The 14,169-nt window shown below is 38.6% G+C and overlaps 1 protein-coding gene across 1 annotated transcript in view; it reads left to right on the forward strand.

Annotated features, from left to right (window-relative positions):
* Positions 1 to 13,270, forward strand: part of hsf5 (heat shock transcription factor family member 5) — a 95,726-nt gene extending 82,456 nt beyond the window's left edge. Inside the window, exons 4-5 of the mRNA XM_087977097.1 lie at positions 4,524 to 5,069; positions 13,262 to 13,270. Coding sequence (XP_087833223.1) covers positions 4,524 to 5,069; positions 13,262 to 13,270 — 555 coding nt within the window. The remainder of the gene's footprint in view (positions 1 to 4,523; positions 5,070 to 13,261) is intronic.
* Positions 13,271 to 14,169: the final 899 nt, after the last annotated feature.

Consider the following 14,169-nt stretch of genomic DNA (forward strand, 5'->3'; position numbering starts at 1 on the left):
ATGTCAAACAGCAGCTTTTCTTTCCTGATTTGTCTTATCCTGTAAGTCTCTTTACATCCAGGGCCACTAGATATGGCTGTTCAAGCCTTTCTGTTTGTGGGAACATGTTTACTCTGAACATCTTGCATCTCCCCCTTGAATGCTTCTCAGTGTGCTGACACCGATTTACATTCAAGTTGCTGTTGCCAGTCCATTTTTGCAGAAACTCTCCTTATCTTAGTAAATTAACTTTGCCCCAATCTTTAGTCCAGTTATAACTTTTGTTTTTTTCCCTAATCATGTTAAAACTAACTGAATTATGAGCTCTACCACAAAAATGCTCACCCACTGCCAGTCCTTCCGTCTGCCCAGTTTCATTTCCTACTCACAACCAGATATCAAGAATTTTGCTCCTTCAATTTCTTTTACACTGAGACTATCTCAGGATAGGAGGAGTAAACATCTTGTACTATTACTGCCCTGTTGGTTTGCAGTTCAGCGATTTGCCTCTGCATTTGCTCTTCTCTCTCCCTCTGACCATGTCTACTAGTGCGACTGCCCTCTTTTTGTTCCTTAGCTGAATCCATATGACCTCATTTGATGATCCTTCGAACATATTATTCATTCCTCAAAACTGTTATTTTTTCTGTGACCAAAATTACTCCTCCTTTCTTCGCCACTGTCTATCTTCTCTGAAATTCCTATTTGGAAAAAATGTTAAGCTTCCACTTCTGTACTTTTTTAAACCATGTTTCGGTAAAAACTGATACTATACTATCACATTCTATCTGAGCTGTCGCTATATCTGCCTAATTGGCTATATTCCTTGCAATTAAACAAATACCTGGAGTACTATGAATTTGTTTTCAATCTAGTTTTTGTTTCCTTTGTGTTTCAGACTCGTGAGCTAATTTTCTGCTTTCCGTTTTCATTCCTGATTTTATCCCAACTGAATTCATCATTTGGCCCTTGCCCAAATTAGTTTAAATACTCCCCAACAAGCTAAACATCCCATAAGCCAAACACATTTTGGCTGTTTCAACTGAAATCTACCCTCCCTGTACAGGTCGCATCTCCCCCAGTCCTAAAACCTACTCTCCTACATGCAACAAAATTCTAGTCATCCATCATAGTTTTAATTTCCTGCCCCTTACTCACTTGCAGGTGACAGTGGAAGTAATTTGGAAATTACTACTTTTGAAGTCCTACCTGCTAATTTCCATATAGATCCCTAAATTCTGACTGTAGGACTACATTTTTGTTTTTTCATATGTTCTTAGTCCCAATGTGAATAATAGTTGCTGTAGTTGAAGCAGCCCCAACATTTCTTTATTTATTAGTCAATTGTTCTGCTGTTGAAAATGCTACAGTATTAGCAAGTTTTGAGAAGATTTGTAGCTCAGGTTGAGGTTCTGGATGTAGGTTTGCTCACTGAGCTGGAGATTCATTTTCAGATGTTTCGTCACCATACTAGGTATCTGTGACCAAAATTCTGTGACCAAAATTACTCCTCAGTAAGCCTTCGGACAAAGCACTGCTGATGATTCCTGCTTTCTATTTATATGTTTGGGTTTCTTTGGGTTGGTGATGTCATTTCCTGAGGTGATGTTATTTCCTATGGTGATGTCATTTTCTGTTCTTTTTCTCACGGGTTGGTAAATCAGGTCCAAGTCAATGTGTTTGTTGATAGAGTTGGAATGCCATGCTTCGAGGAATTCTCATGCATGTCTCTGTTTGGCTTGTCCGAGGATAAATGTGTTGTCCCAGTCGAAGTGGTGTCATTCCTTATCTGTATGTAAGGATACTAGTGAGAGAGGGTCATATTTTGTGGCTAGTTGATGTTCATGTATCCTGGTGGCTAGTTTTCTGCCTGTTTGTACAATGTAGTGTTTGTTGCAGTCCTTGCACGGTATTTTGTAAATGACATTAGTTTTGGTTGTTGTCTGTATAGAGTCCTTCAAGTTCACTAGCTGCTCTTTTAGTGTGTAGGTGGGTTTGTGGGCTACCATGATGCCACGAGGTCTGAGTAGTCTGGCAGTCATTTCCATCTTAGTACAAGCCAAACAGAGACATGCACGAGAATTCCTAGAAGCATGGCATTCCAACTGGAACTCTATCAACAAACACATTGACTTGGACCCCATTTACCACCCCTGAGGAAATAAACAAGAAATGACATCACCCTAGGAAATGACATTACCAACCCAAAGAAACCCAAACATATAAATAGAAAGCAGGAATCATCAGCAGTGCTTCATCCAGAGGCACACTGAAGATGTTGCCCAGTATGGTGACGAAATGTCTGAAAAGGAACCTACCAGCTAAGCGAGCAAATCTACATCCAGTTACCAGTATGAATAGATCTGGCCAATAAATTTTGTTGGTACTGATACATCCTACTAAATTTATTTAATTAGTTAATGATTTAATAGTTTATACATGAAAGTAAAGTAATAGAAATGTGCAATTCCCTAGCTGACAAATAAAAACATTAATACTGGAGATTGATTTTAAAAGAAAGATTGAGCCCCTCTTACCACTATACACTGAATTTCCTAATGAATGAATTATCTAATTCCACATTCTGTCTACATCTCACTCAGGTATAGGCTCCTGACCATGTGCCACTTACTGAACTTATGAAATAAAAGCTGTACTTCTTATATAGAACTTCTGCTGACTCGCTAACTACTTTAGCTTCTGCTACAATAATAAACAGCAATTGAACCAACTACTTTCAACTGATTGTCAGACAACTACCATTACAAGACAACTCCTTCTTTAATCTGGATATTTAATTCACTTCAGAATTTTTAGTAATTTGAAAGTTGTTAGTTCTATGGTCAGAATCTGATCCATAATCCATACTTAAATTAGAAAAATACATATCAGATTTGACACATGAAACAAGTTCCCAATTCAGCACTCCATCTGTATGTCATGCAAGCATAGTTTTCTGAACATGTGCGCTTTACTGACTGGGTGATTTGAAAAACCACTTACCCAGAGCCTCTGATGAATATTGTCCTCTTGTTCTTCTTCAAGTAATCTTTGTGAACAACTAGTTGAAACTGTTTGAAAACAGTAAATATTATGAATATAAAATGTTGAATAGTATTGATACCAAGCTAGGGAATTTAAATACATTACACATGCTGTCCCCACATTCAGCTCACAATTTCACAGCATTGAACAGAAATATCAAATCTTATTTTGGGGGAAAGAGCTTGAAGTACAAACATTGATGAAGGCATTAAGAGGCATTAAATTACTTAAATGGATGCATTCCATCATTTTATAAGATGCATTTATTATAGTTTGTTTAAAATCTCATTTGAAGTTAGGGATAAAGGAATTAAAACAAATTTGGAGAGCATTTTGCATCATTTGGAGGAACCAAGTGGTCCTACCGATCATTTGCAGCACAACAAGTTTACTTGATTAAAATTTGGTAAAAGTCACAAGATAAATGTTTATAATACAAAAATACTGATATAAAACTTGACAACAGTGGATAACAGAATATTAAATTATGCAGACTGGAAATGCACACAAATGTAAGATTTATAATCATGTACATTAATAGAGAGAAATATATTGATGGAAAAACACATTTGTGGAGGCTTTTCAGTGTGTAGATGACAAGGCACAAGAATACCATTCAAGGGAAAAAAACAACATTTATACTGCATGAGAGGAGATCACTGTTGGTTGGCAAATGCAAAAAAGGATCATGTAAATCTTGACAGAAGTATAACAACAGGAAGTCAGGTTATGCACACAGGAAATGTGCACATACGAATGTATTGCGAAGGCAAATGTATGTCTTAGATGTGTAGAGAATTATACTGGCAAATAATTTAGGATTGTCCGTTGGCCTTGGTGCACATGCATGCGCTGGAAACTACATATATTAATAAACAGGGCCTGATTCTGTGTGTATAGAAATAACATACATGCACTGTGCCTGTTCCAACTCACCAAAATAGGTCAGAAGTCACCTGACACCAGGTTGTAGTGCAACAGGTTTATTTGAAATTCTAGGCTTTTGGAGCACTGCTCCTTTGTCAGGTAAAGTGACAAAATATGAGACTGCCAATTTCTGGTTCATTCTTTGGATAATGCCTTGTCCAATCAGAATCAGCCTGCCTGATTTAAATTTTAAACAAAGCTTGATGGCTAACTGTCAATCAACAATAGTGTGTTCATTTGCTACGGCAACATTTCTCCCAATTACAATCCACTTGCCAATCAATCATCACAGACCTCTCATTCTGCATAAATGTTGATTTTAAACTTGAATTTGTAATCTTCTGAATTGTTCTCAAAGTGCAAGATGCAAGGCTTCAACAAACTTTGTCATTTAGCAGCAATACTCAAGTTCTATGCTTTAAAATGACTATTCATATTATCAGAGAAATATGTACAAATCTAGTTAGTGAGAAACTTCTTCAGTTTGCTTTAAAGAAATATGGAAACAGTATTTTTGGTACCAAATTTATATTGCATACAGACTTAGAAATTTCAACTTTCTTACTCTTCAGAATGCTGCCATGCAGTCTTCATACCCTGTTGATGTTCTACACAGCAATGCAGCAGCCTGGCACTGCACTGCTACAGATGAATCCAAAAAGTCTGAAGTTAACTTGGAAACTGTCTTTCAGATAGTGGATGAATTAAGGGCATCTCCAAAACTTCAGTTGGTGAAAATGGATACTGTAGAGAATCCGACACAAATTCAACAATCACAGGGCACTCATCAGGCTACCAGCACTCCAACATATACAGACAATGCAGCAGCCACCGTTCAGTCTATTGAAATTGAGTCTCTCACCTCTACAGTCTCAGAGATTAAGTCATTTGTGGTAGCAGGAAACCGGCCGCTTACTTGTGCACTGCCTTCAGCAGCTGATAGTGTGCACTCGTCTACCAAACAGCCATCTGAAAGTACAACCACTATGAGCATTGTTCCAGAATCAGTTCCTTCTGAGCAGTGCCCACCAGAAGGAGAGATGCACAAGCTGTGTCACAATACATCTCTCCATCCTATAGTGTTTGTTGAGGATGGGCCGGAATCCAACTCTGAAAGAGTAAGTTTAACAATAAACATATATTTATAATTGATAAATAAAATAAGCTATATAGTGTAGCTAGCAAATAATGAACAGCTTTTATCATGTTCGGCAGCAGTAGATAGTCTAATAGTTAACATCCATACAGTGGTAAACTTTATCATCACAAGATATCATGAGAAAGCTATAAACGCAGTCATCTTTCATAATAAATGTTAATCTTGACGTTTTTGTTTGAAAAGATGAATATATATTGTGCAAATACTAATCTGAACACAAGATCATGTGGGATATCATGAGAAATTGATAATCACTATGGTATTGAAGTCTGAAAGGACAGGATTAAATTACTCTGCATCTTTATTGGTATTAGCAAAAATCAATGAAATACAAAAATAAAGTGTCACATTAACAGTGAAACAAAGTTGGCATTTAATTTCCCTCATTCAAGTTCTCACTCAACATTTTCTTTGTAAGCCTAATTTATGGTTGTTGTGGTTCCAGTAATTAAGCAGGAAAGAACATCCAAGAGAGTACCTTCAGCTCATTCTACAGATTAACATAATTAGGGTTAAAACAATTATCAGAAATAGTAGATGAACAATTATTGTATTCATATGATTCCCTCATTTACCAAATGGAGGCATTCATCTATTCAAAGTAAATTGGTAAGGTGATGTAAAAATGAATTCCCTTGACAGCAAGGCAATATATAACTAAAAGTGTGGCTTAGCTATCCTGAAGTAAATGGGAAGAGCCTCCACTTGTTGGAATCAAATTCAACACAAAGATAGTTTATTGTTTTTGTTAGAGGCCAATCATCTCATCCTGTGACATTGCTACAGGGAGCCCTCAGTAATATTCTGGCCCAACCATCTTCAGCTGTTTTACCAATGACTTTCCCACTATAATAAGATCATACATGAAGCTGTTTTATATGCAGTAGTACCAATTATGAATCTGCAGATATTGGAGATTTCACTAGAAGTTAATAATTGCCTTGCTGTCAAAACCTCAAAGGATAAGATTAAATGTCTTTCCATTCTATTCTTTAGTAATAAAAGCAGATAATAGCCTTGACACCTCATCACATGCAGCAAAAACCAAAATAACATCCAGGTTTGGGATGATGGGTGGCAAGCAAAATTTACATCACACAAGTACCAGAAAATGACTATCATCAGCAAGAGAAAAATCATTATAATTGTTCAGTCTTCTACCATCATCATCGTACTATTGACCTGAAACAGGCCAGAAATTGGTCATATTAATATTCTGGGTAAAAACAAGGGCTGCAGATGCTGGAAACCAGAGTCTAGATCAGAGTGATGCTGGAAAAGCACAGCAGGTCAGGCAGCATCCGAGGAGCAGGAAAATCAATGTTAATATTCTGCCTGACTACCCAAAGCCTATTCACACAAAGGCACAAATTATGAGTGTGATGGCTCTCCACTCGCTTTGATGAGTGCAGCTCAGACAGTGCTCAACCAGCTCAGCACTATCCAGGAAAAGGCCGCCCACCTGATCAGCATTCCATCTACCATCTTAAAAGTTCACTCCCTCCAAAACTGAGGCACGGGGCAGTGGTGTGTACCATCTCCAAGACATTGCAACAACTCACCAAAGCTCTTAGATAACACCATCCAAACTTCACAATTACTACCCCTTAGATGGCAGGGAACAGCAGAAACATTGGGACCCATCACCTACAAATCCCCTCCAAAATATACACCAACTGAACGTGAAAATATAATTTCATACCGTCGCATCTTCCTTCTTTAAAGACTTTGGATCTACCTACACTACAGTATAGGGACTGCAACAGCGCAAAAAGATAACTCGCCATCACATTCACAAAGTCAATTAGGAATAGGGAACAAATGCTGACTTCACTACTGATGTTTACTATGCATGAAGAAACTTAGTTCCATTACAAACAGAGTATTGCCACAGGTGTAATATGGGTGTTCATCACTATCATAGTGAACAGTAAAATTAAAAGAAGTGCAAATATTGAAAAACTAAAAGCAAAACAGGTAATGATAGTAAGATGCAGGAGCATTGAATCAAACACAGCTATGTTACAGGTACATACCCTGCCCCAGAAATAAAACTAAAAATAATCCAATGTATATTTTCTACTTTTATTATCTCCATCTCTGAATGTGGATTTCGTTGAAACTGTTGTACAAATAGCACATGGCTCAAAAAGATCTATCTTTGATGAAAAGCTGAATCCAGAGTAGGTAACTAACAACTTTAGCTAGCCTCTACCTCTGAATGACCTTCATGTTGGACACTGAGCACCAACATCACAGCACACTGGCCACACACATACAGTCATATCCAAGGAGTTAGGCATCTGAAAATTGCCAGGTGTTAACTATCCTTATCGCATCTCTGATCTATGCACAGGATTCTTTTGCACTTCAGTGCTGCATCTCAGGCTGTACCAGCAAAATTAATTATAATTCTGCAGTAATGTCACCAGCTCATGGACTGGACCAAGTTATATCTCCAGGCTCTTTGCTTTTTGTCAAAATGCACAGTTATTCTGAGCTTACCTGGATGCTCACAGCATCCCTGCCATGCACTGCTTTGTCTTTTTATATTTGTCCCCTCAGCCAGACATACTAGGCTCATCTTACTTGTATGTTGCTTTGTGATACATAAATTAAGAAAACTCATAGTGGTTATTAGCAGCAGTCAAGTCAAGTGGGATAGCCTTTGCTTAGGGGATCTTGGCATAGAAAGTCTAGTCAAGTCTGACTCTAGTGTAGGGACTTAGAAATGATGCTCACAGTCAAATGCTCACCATGTGGAAATGCTCAGCAGGTTTGGTAGCATCACTGTGCTTGAAACCCTTTTACAGCAATTTCTGTTTTTGATTCAGCTCTTCACTACTCATATGACGAGCATCTTGTTTGTGATCATCATCAGAAACTAAACCAAAAATTGCTGTAAAAGCTCAGCAGGTTTGGTAGCATCACTGAGCTTGAAACCCTTCTCCAGCAATTTCTGTTTTTGTTTCTGATTTCTAGCGTCTGCAGTCCTTTTGGTTTTTACTGGGCACAGCTGAATGTTGGGCAGTCCATCACCCATCTTGAGTCTTTCTGCCCTACTTTGGTCTGCTTTCTTTGTTGAATAAGTGAGAGGTAGGTATTAGGGAGATGAAAGTCATTGGCACAGCTATTACTTCTGGTGCAGGCGGGAGGTTTCCTGAGTGAGGAGTTTGGCACCATTGAGGTGTGCAGAATTTGTGATGTCAAGGGTTGGTATGGGTAACAGCAAGTGGGGGAAAATATTGCAGGGATTAAAGTGAGTAGTAAAGCATGAGCCTTGGTAGGTGGTGGATATAGGAGCAGAGATAGAGTGTGAGGTATTGGAGAAGATGCTGACGAGGTGGAGAAGATCAGTGACCTTTTTTTTTAGATTAGATTCCTTACAGTGTGGAAACCGGCCCTTCGGCCCAACAAGTCCACACCGACCCGCTGAAACACAAGCCACCCAGACCCATTCCCTTACATTTACCCCTCCACCTAACACTACTGGCAATTTAGCATGGCCAATTCACCTAACCTGCACATTTTTGGACAGTGGGAGGAAACCGGAGCACCCGGAGGAAACCCACGCAGACACGGGGAGTATGTGCAAACTCCACACAGCCAAGTCGCTTGAGGCGGGAATTGAACCCTTGTCTCTGGCGCTGTGAGGCAACAGTGCAAACCACCATGCCACCTTCTTCTTAAAGTGCAGTGAATTCCTTAAAGTGCTTGATGTAATGCAGCCCAAAGTTATAGAACGTTAACCAGATAAGGAAAAGTCTCAAGAAAGAGCTGTGTATCTGTAATAATGTTGAGTTAACTGTATGGCAGACTCTTGTATTTCTTTCTCTTGTATTTCCCACTTTAATTTGTTGTGCTTAATTTACAAATATGGCCTTCTGTGCTTACATTCTGTACAGGACAGAAAAACAGTTCAAATCTATTTTCACGATCCAAAACATTGCTTACCTATCATTTCTTCACAGATTTGATAGATATATAGTGTAGTTCCCACAGTTTCCATGTTATTTCACTGTAGTCACTGAAATCTTAGTAACATACTGACTCAAACAGAAGAAAACTTCTGTATGACGTACCACTGCATAAGTTGTACTTTAAGCCTGCATAAACACAGTGTTTACTTAATGCATTTCTAACAACACTAAATTTGATTAGTTGACAACTAATTGACAACAAGTTGAAGGAGGACAATCAGTCCATAAAATTGAAACAAGTACCTGCTTGTTCAAAAAAAACGAAGTAGAGTCATTGCCTCATTCATTTAATATTAATACAATATTTCCTGCTTCAAATATTTATCCAATATCAATTTAAAGGTTGCTGTTGATTCTATATTAATTTGCATCTCCTATAAGATGGTACAAAGCAAATCCTGTGCACTCATTGTTAGCTGTGACATCATTAGCATTCTAACACCCATCGCATTCCTTCTGCATTTCAATCAACCTTTTCTTCTCAAATCCCAAATGTGGATGTTACTATCTCAGTGAGCATTTGTTGCCCATTCCTAATTTCCCTTGAGAAGGTGGTGACCTGCCTTCTTGAATGTTTCAGTCCATGTAGTATTAGTACACCCAGAGTACTATTATGGAGAGTGTTTCAGGATTTTGGCCTAGCAGTGAAGGAATGACAGTATAATTTCAAGTCAGGATGGTGTGTGGCTTGGGAGTGAAACTTGCATGGTGATGTTCCCTTATCTTTCTAGGTGGTGGAGGTCACAGCTATTCTGATGGCTTGTTGCAGTGCATCTTGTAGATTATATGCATTGCTACTGATTCATATCAGCGATGGAGGAAGTGAATGTTGCAGATGTTGGATAGGGTACCAGGCAATGGGCCTCTTTGACCTGGATAATATCAAACTTCTAAATTGTCATTGGAGCTACATTCATCCAAGCAAACTGAGAGTATTCCATTGCACAACATGCCTTGGTTAATGCCAGTTGGGTTAATTCCTTTTATCAGGTTTTGTGGACATCACATACAACTGACAGCTTTGGAAGGCCATTACAGAAGGCACTCAAGAGTCAAGCACATTTTTGTGGGCCTGGAATCGCATATTGTATCAACCAAGAAAGTGCATCAGATTTTCTTCCCTAAAGGGCATTCATCTACCAGATGGATTTGTAACCATAATCAATGGTAACTGTCATGATCACCATTATCAAGACTAGTTTTATATTCCAGATTAATTAATTGAATATAAGTTGCCATGATGGAATTTGAACCCATGTACTAAAATCGTTAGACTGGATGTCATGGTTACAAGTCTAAGACATTGCCACTGCCACTCCTTCTCTCCTACCATGCCACTCATATAAAGTTAGATTTCCAGTGATTCAATTAATTGTTTTATTGAAAATACCAACTAGGTGTTGACACATGTGAATACAACAGCATAATCATGGACTTCTTTGTCACCAACACTAAAATCATCCATCCAACTACCTCTGCCACATCACTCCCTTTTCTTTGTACATCTAGCCATACCAATGCAATGATTTCTTCTTCCTCATTTTTTCCCCTATTCTGACTCTTCCCGATTCTTTGTTTATTTTTAATAACTCCCCATGTCCCTTTTGAAGCTCACCTTGTTCATGAGTCAGTCATACAACATGGAAACAGGCCCTTTACAGTCCGCTGCACACTGCTGCTACTGCCCATTGATGGTGGAGGGAGTGAATATTTGCTTATGTGAAAAGCCAATGAAGCAAGATTTGTCCTGGGATGATGTCAGGCTTCTTGAGTGTTGTTGAATGCACCTGATTTGGGGAGTCAGAAGGTACGTTATTCACTGTCAGATTCCAAGCTTTTGACCTGGTCTGATAGCCACAGTATCTATATGGCAACTTCATAGTCAGTTAATCTAATTCAGCTTCTGGTCAGTGGTTAGCTTCAGAATGTTGATAATAGGGGACTCAATGATGGTGATGCCATTGGCATTCAATGGGAAATAATTAGATTCTCTCTTGTTAGAGATGGTCATTTTCAACTAGGAGAAAGTGAGGACTGCACTTGCCAGACATCGGTGTCATAATGTGTGGGACCCTCAAACCACATAATTTCAATGTTGATTTCACCACTTTCCTCAAATCCCCTCCTCCCACCCTATCCCAGATTCAACACTCCAACTTGGTTCTGTCTTCTTGAACTGTCCATCTTCTTTCCCACCTATCCACTCCACCATCTTCATCTACCTATCTGATGCCCAGCTACCTACCCCCCACCCCATCTCCTTCCTATTTATCTCTCAGCCCCCTTGGACCTGCCCCACATTCCTGATGAAAAGCTTATGCTCGAAACATCGACTCTCCTGCTTCTTGGATGCTGCCTCACTGGCTGTGCTTTTCCAGCACCACACTTTTTGACTATGGTCATTTTCAACCCAAGTCAGATATTATCCAGGTCTTACTGCATTTGGGATGGACTATTTCTGAAGGGTCATGAATGGCATTGAACACTGTGTAATCATTAACAAACATCCTCACTTCTGACCTTTTAATTGGGGGAAGGTCATTGATAAAACTTTCTGCTCTCTTGGACCTATTCCCACTAAACTGGTGACTATCTGTGGTGAAAAGTATGATTTATGTATTAATAAATATTTGAAAATTAACTTGGTCAGTCTTTTCAAAATCACGATTTCAAACTAATATGTATCAGAGACCAAATGACTGCATGGACTCCTGGAAGGATAATGATAATTAATTTATATTGTGGGGCCTTATGACAAGAGAGAGAAAACATTGGCTTTACCAGAATCTAAGATGAACAATTTGTATTATTTAGTTAGTTTGTAAGATTTCAGTTTGAAGAAATCTTGACCAAAGCCAAATACAAGTATAGTCCTTCCTAGGAAAGGAGTTTATTAGACACAATTAAAGAAATAAGTTACTTTAGTGAAAGAGTTCAGTTTGTGAAACTTCCAGACCAGGAGTGTATGGTTAGAACTCTGCAAGTTATTATAAAACTGAGAAGGTCTAAGCTATCAGTTGAGTGATGAGTCAGGGAAATGGCCTCACGGTTCAAAGGACTAAAACTGAGAAGAGGCAGTTACATCAAACCTACAGATATGATACAGAAGGGAAATTTCTCTGGATTTTGATTAATTGAAAAATGATGGTGTTGAGGAGTAGATGAGATTTTGTTTTGCCACAGGTTTTGAATTTTTTCAAACTGTTATATTTCATTAGTTTGTTTTAATTTATTATACTTTTATTTATTTTGTGTAATAAATTTTGTTTTATTGCTAAAACTAAATCTGCAGCTGTGTGTGCTTATACTTCATTGAAATGCCACCATATTGAATAAAAATAAAAACAAGGTATGAACTATCTATATTTCACTCAGAGATCTGACTTGTCTAGTATTCCCAAGTTCCCTTCCTATTCAGTATGGTGGCTAATATTTTTAATAGGTTAATGTTGTGAGTCAGGAACTGATAGTCAGCAAGTACCATAAAGTAGAGCTAAAAAGAACTTTGAAGAGAGAGTTCAAGAGGGCATGATATCTCCTCTGAACCAGCTCCATTGCACTTATATTCTTCCATAAATAGGAGAACAACGCTGCTTATGGTGTTTGAGATGTAGTTTCGAAAATGCCGTCTGTAACTGAAGCATAACATGCATTTTTTTAATGTTAAATTCCTTCTTTAAGAGCAGATAGCATTCCATTAGCCTTCTTAGAGCATAAAGATGTACAGCACATTAACAGACCCTTCAGTCCAACTCACCCATGCTGACCAGATATCCTCACCCAATCTAGTCTCATTTGCCAGCACTTGGCCCATATCCCTGTAAACCCTTCAAATTCATATACCCATCCAGATGCCTTTTAAATGTTGCAATTGTAACAACCTCCACCACTTCCTCTGGCAGCTCATTCCATACATGCATCACCCTCTACTTGAAAAAGTTGCCCCTTAGGTCCCTTTTAAATTTTTCCCCTCTCACCCTAAACCACACCCTCTAGTTCTGGACTCCCCACCTTAGGAAAGAGGCATTGTTTATTTATCCTATCCATGCCCGTAATATGCCACCTGCATATTAGCTTTTTTTGACTCATGCAGTAGAATCCATAAATCCCTCTGCAATTTAGAGTTTCACACTTGTTCTCTCAGTAATTATCTGCATTTTTCTTTTTTCAGTCAAAGTAAACAACTTCACATTTTCCCAGTTATTCTGTATCTGCCAGATGTTTGCTCACTTATTCTACATCTGTCAACTCCTAAATCTTCTTCATAACATATTTTCTTACCTATCTGTGTCATTCACAAATTCAATTACCGTGCTTTTAATCTCCTCACTCACATCATTGATGTAAATTGTTAAAAACTGAGACACAGCAAAGGTATCTGCAGGATTTCACTGATCACATTTTGCCACCTATACACACTTTATTTTCTGCCAACCAACCAATTTTCCATCCTTGCTAATATGTTAATCCCTGCACTTTACTCAATAGCCTTAGATGTCCCATTAGTCTGCATTTGGCCCCTATCTTGCTAAACCTTTCCTATCAATGTACCTGTCCAAGTGTCTTTTAAATATTGTAATTGAACTCACCTCTACCACTTAGTCTGGCAGCTTGTTCCATACATGTGTCACCCTATGTGAAAAAGTTGCAGCTCAGGTCTCATTTAAATCTTTCCCCTCCCACCTTAAACCTATGCCCTGTAGTTTTGGAATCCCTATCCTGGGGAAAAGACCTCAATTATTCATCTTATCTGTGTCCGTCATGATTTTACAAACCTCTATAATGTCACCCCTAAGCTTCCTATGCACCAGGGAAAATATTCCCAACCAATCAATCTTCTGCCTATAATTCAAACCTTCCTCAGTAACATTCTTGCAAATCTTTCTCACACCCTTTCCAGTTTAATACCATCCTCCCTATAGCAGGGTGACCAGAACTGTACATAGTAGTCCAAACGTGGCCTCACCAATGACTTGCACAGCTGTAACATGATATCCCAACTCCTGTGCTTAATGTTCCTCTGACTGATGAAGGCAAGCATGCCAAATGCCTTCTTCACCACTCTGTCTACCTGTGACC

The sequence above is a fragment of the Chiloscyllium plagiosum genome, unplaced genomic scaffold, assembly GCF_037043375.1.
Source record: "Chiloscyllium plagiosum isolate Xiang-an unplaced genomic scaffold, Cpla_swu_hap1 HiC_scaffold_31, whole genome shotgun sequence".
NCBI classification, from domain to species: Eukaryota; Metazoa; Chordata; class Chondrichthyes; order Orectolobiformes; family Hemiscylliidae; genus Chiloscyllium; species Chiloscyllium plagiosum.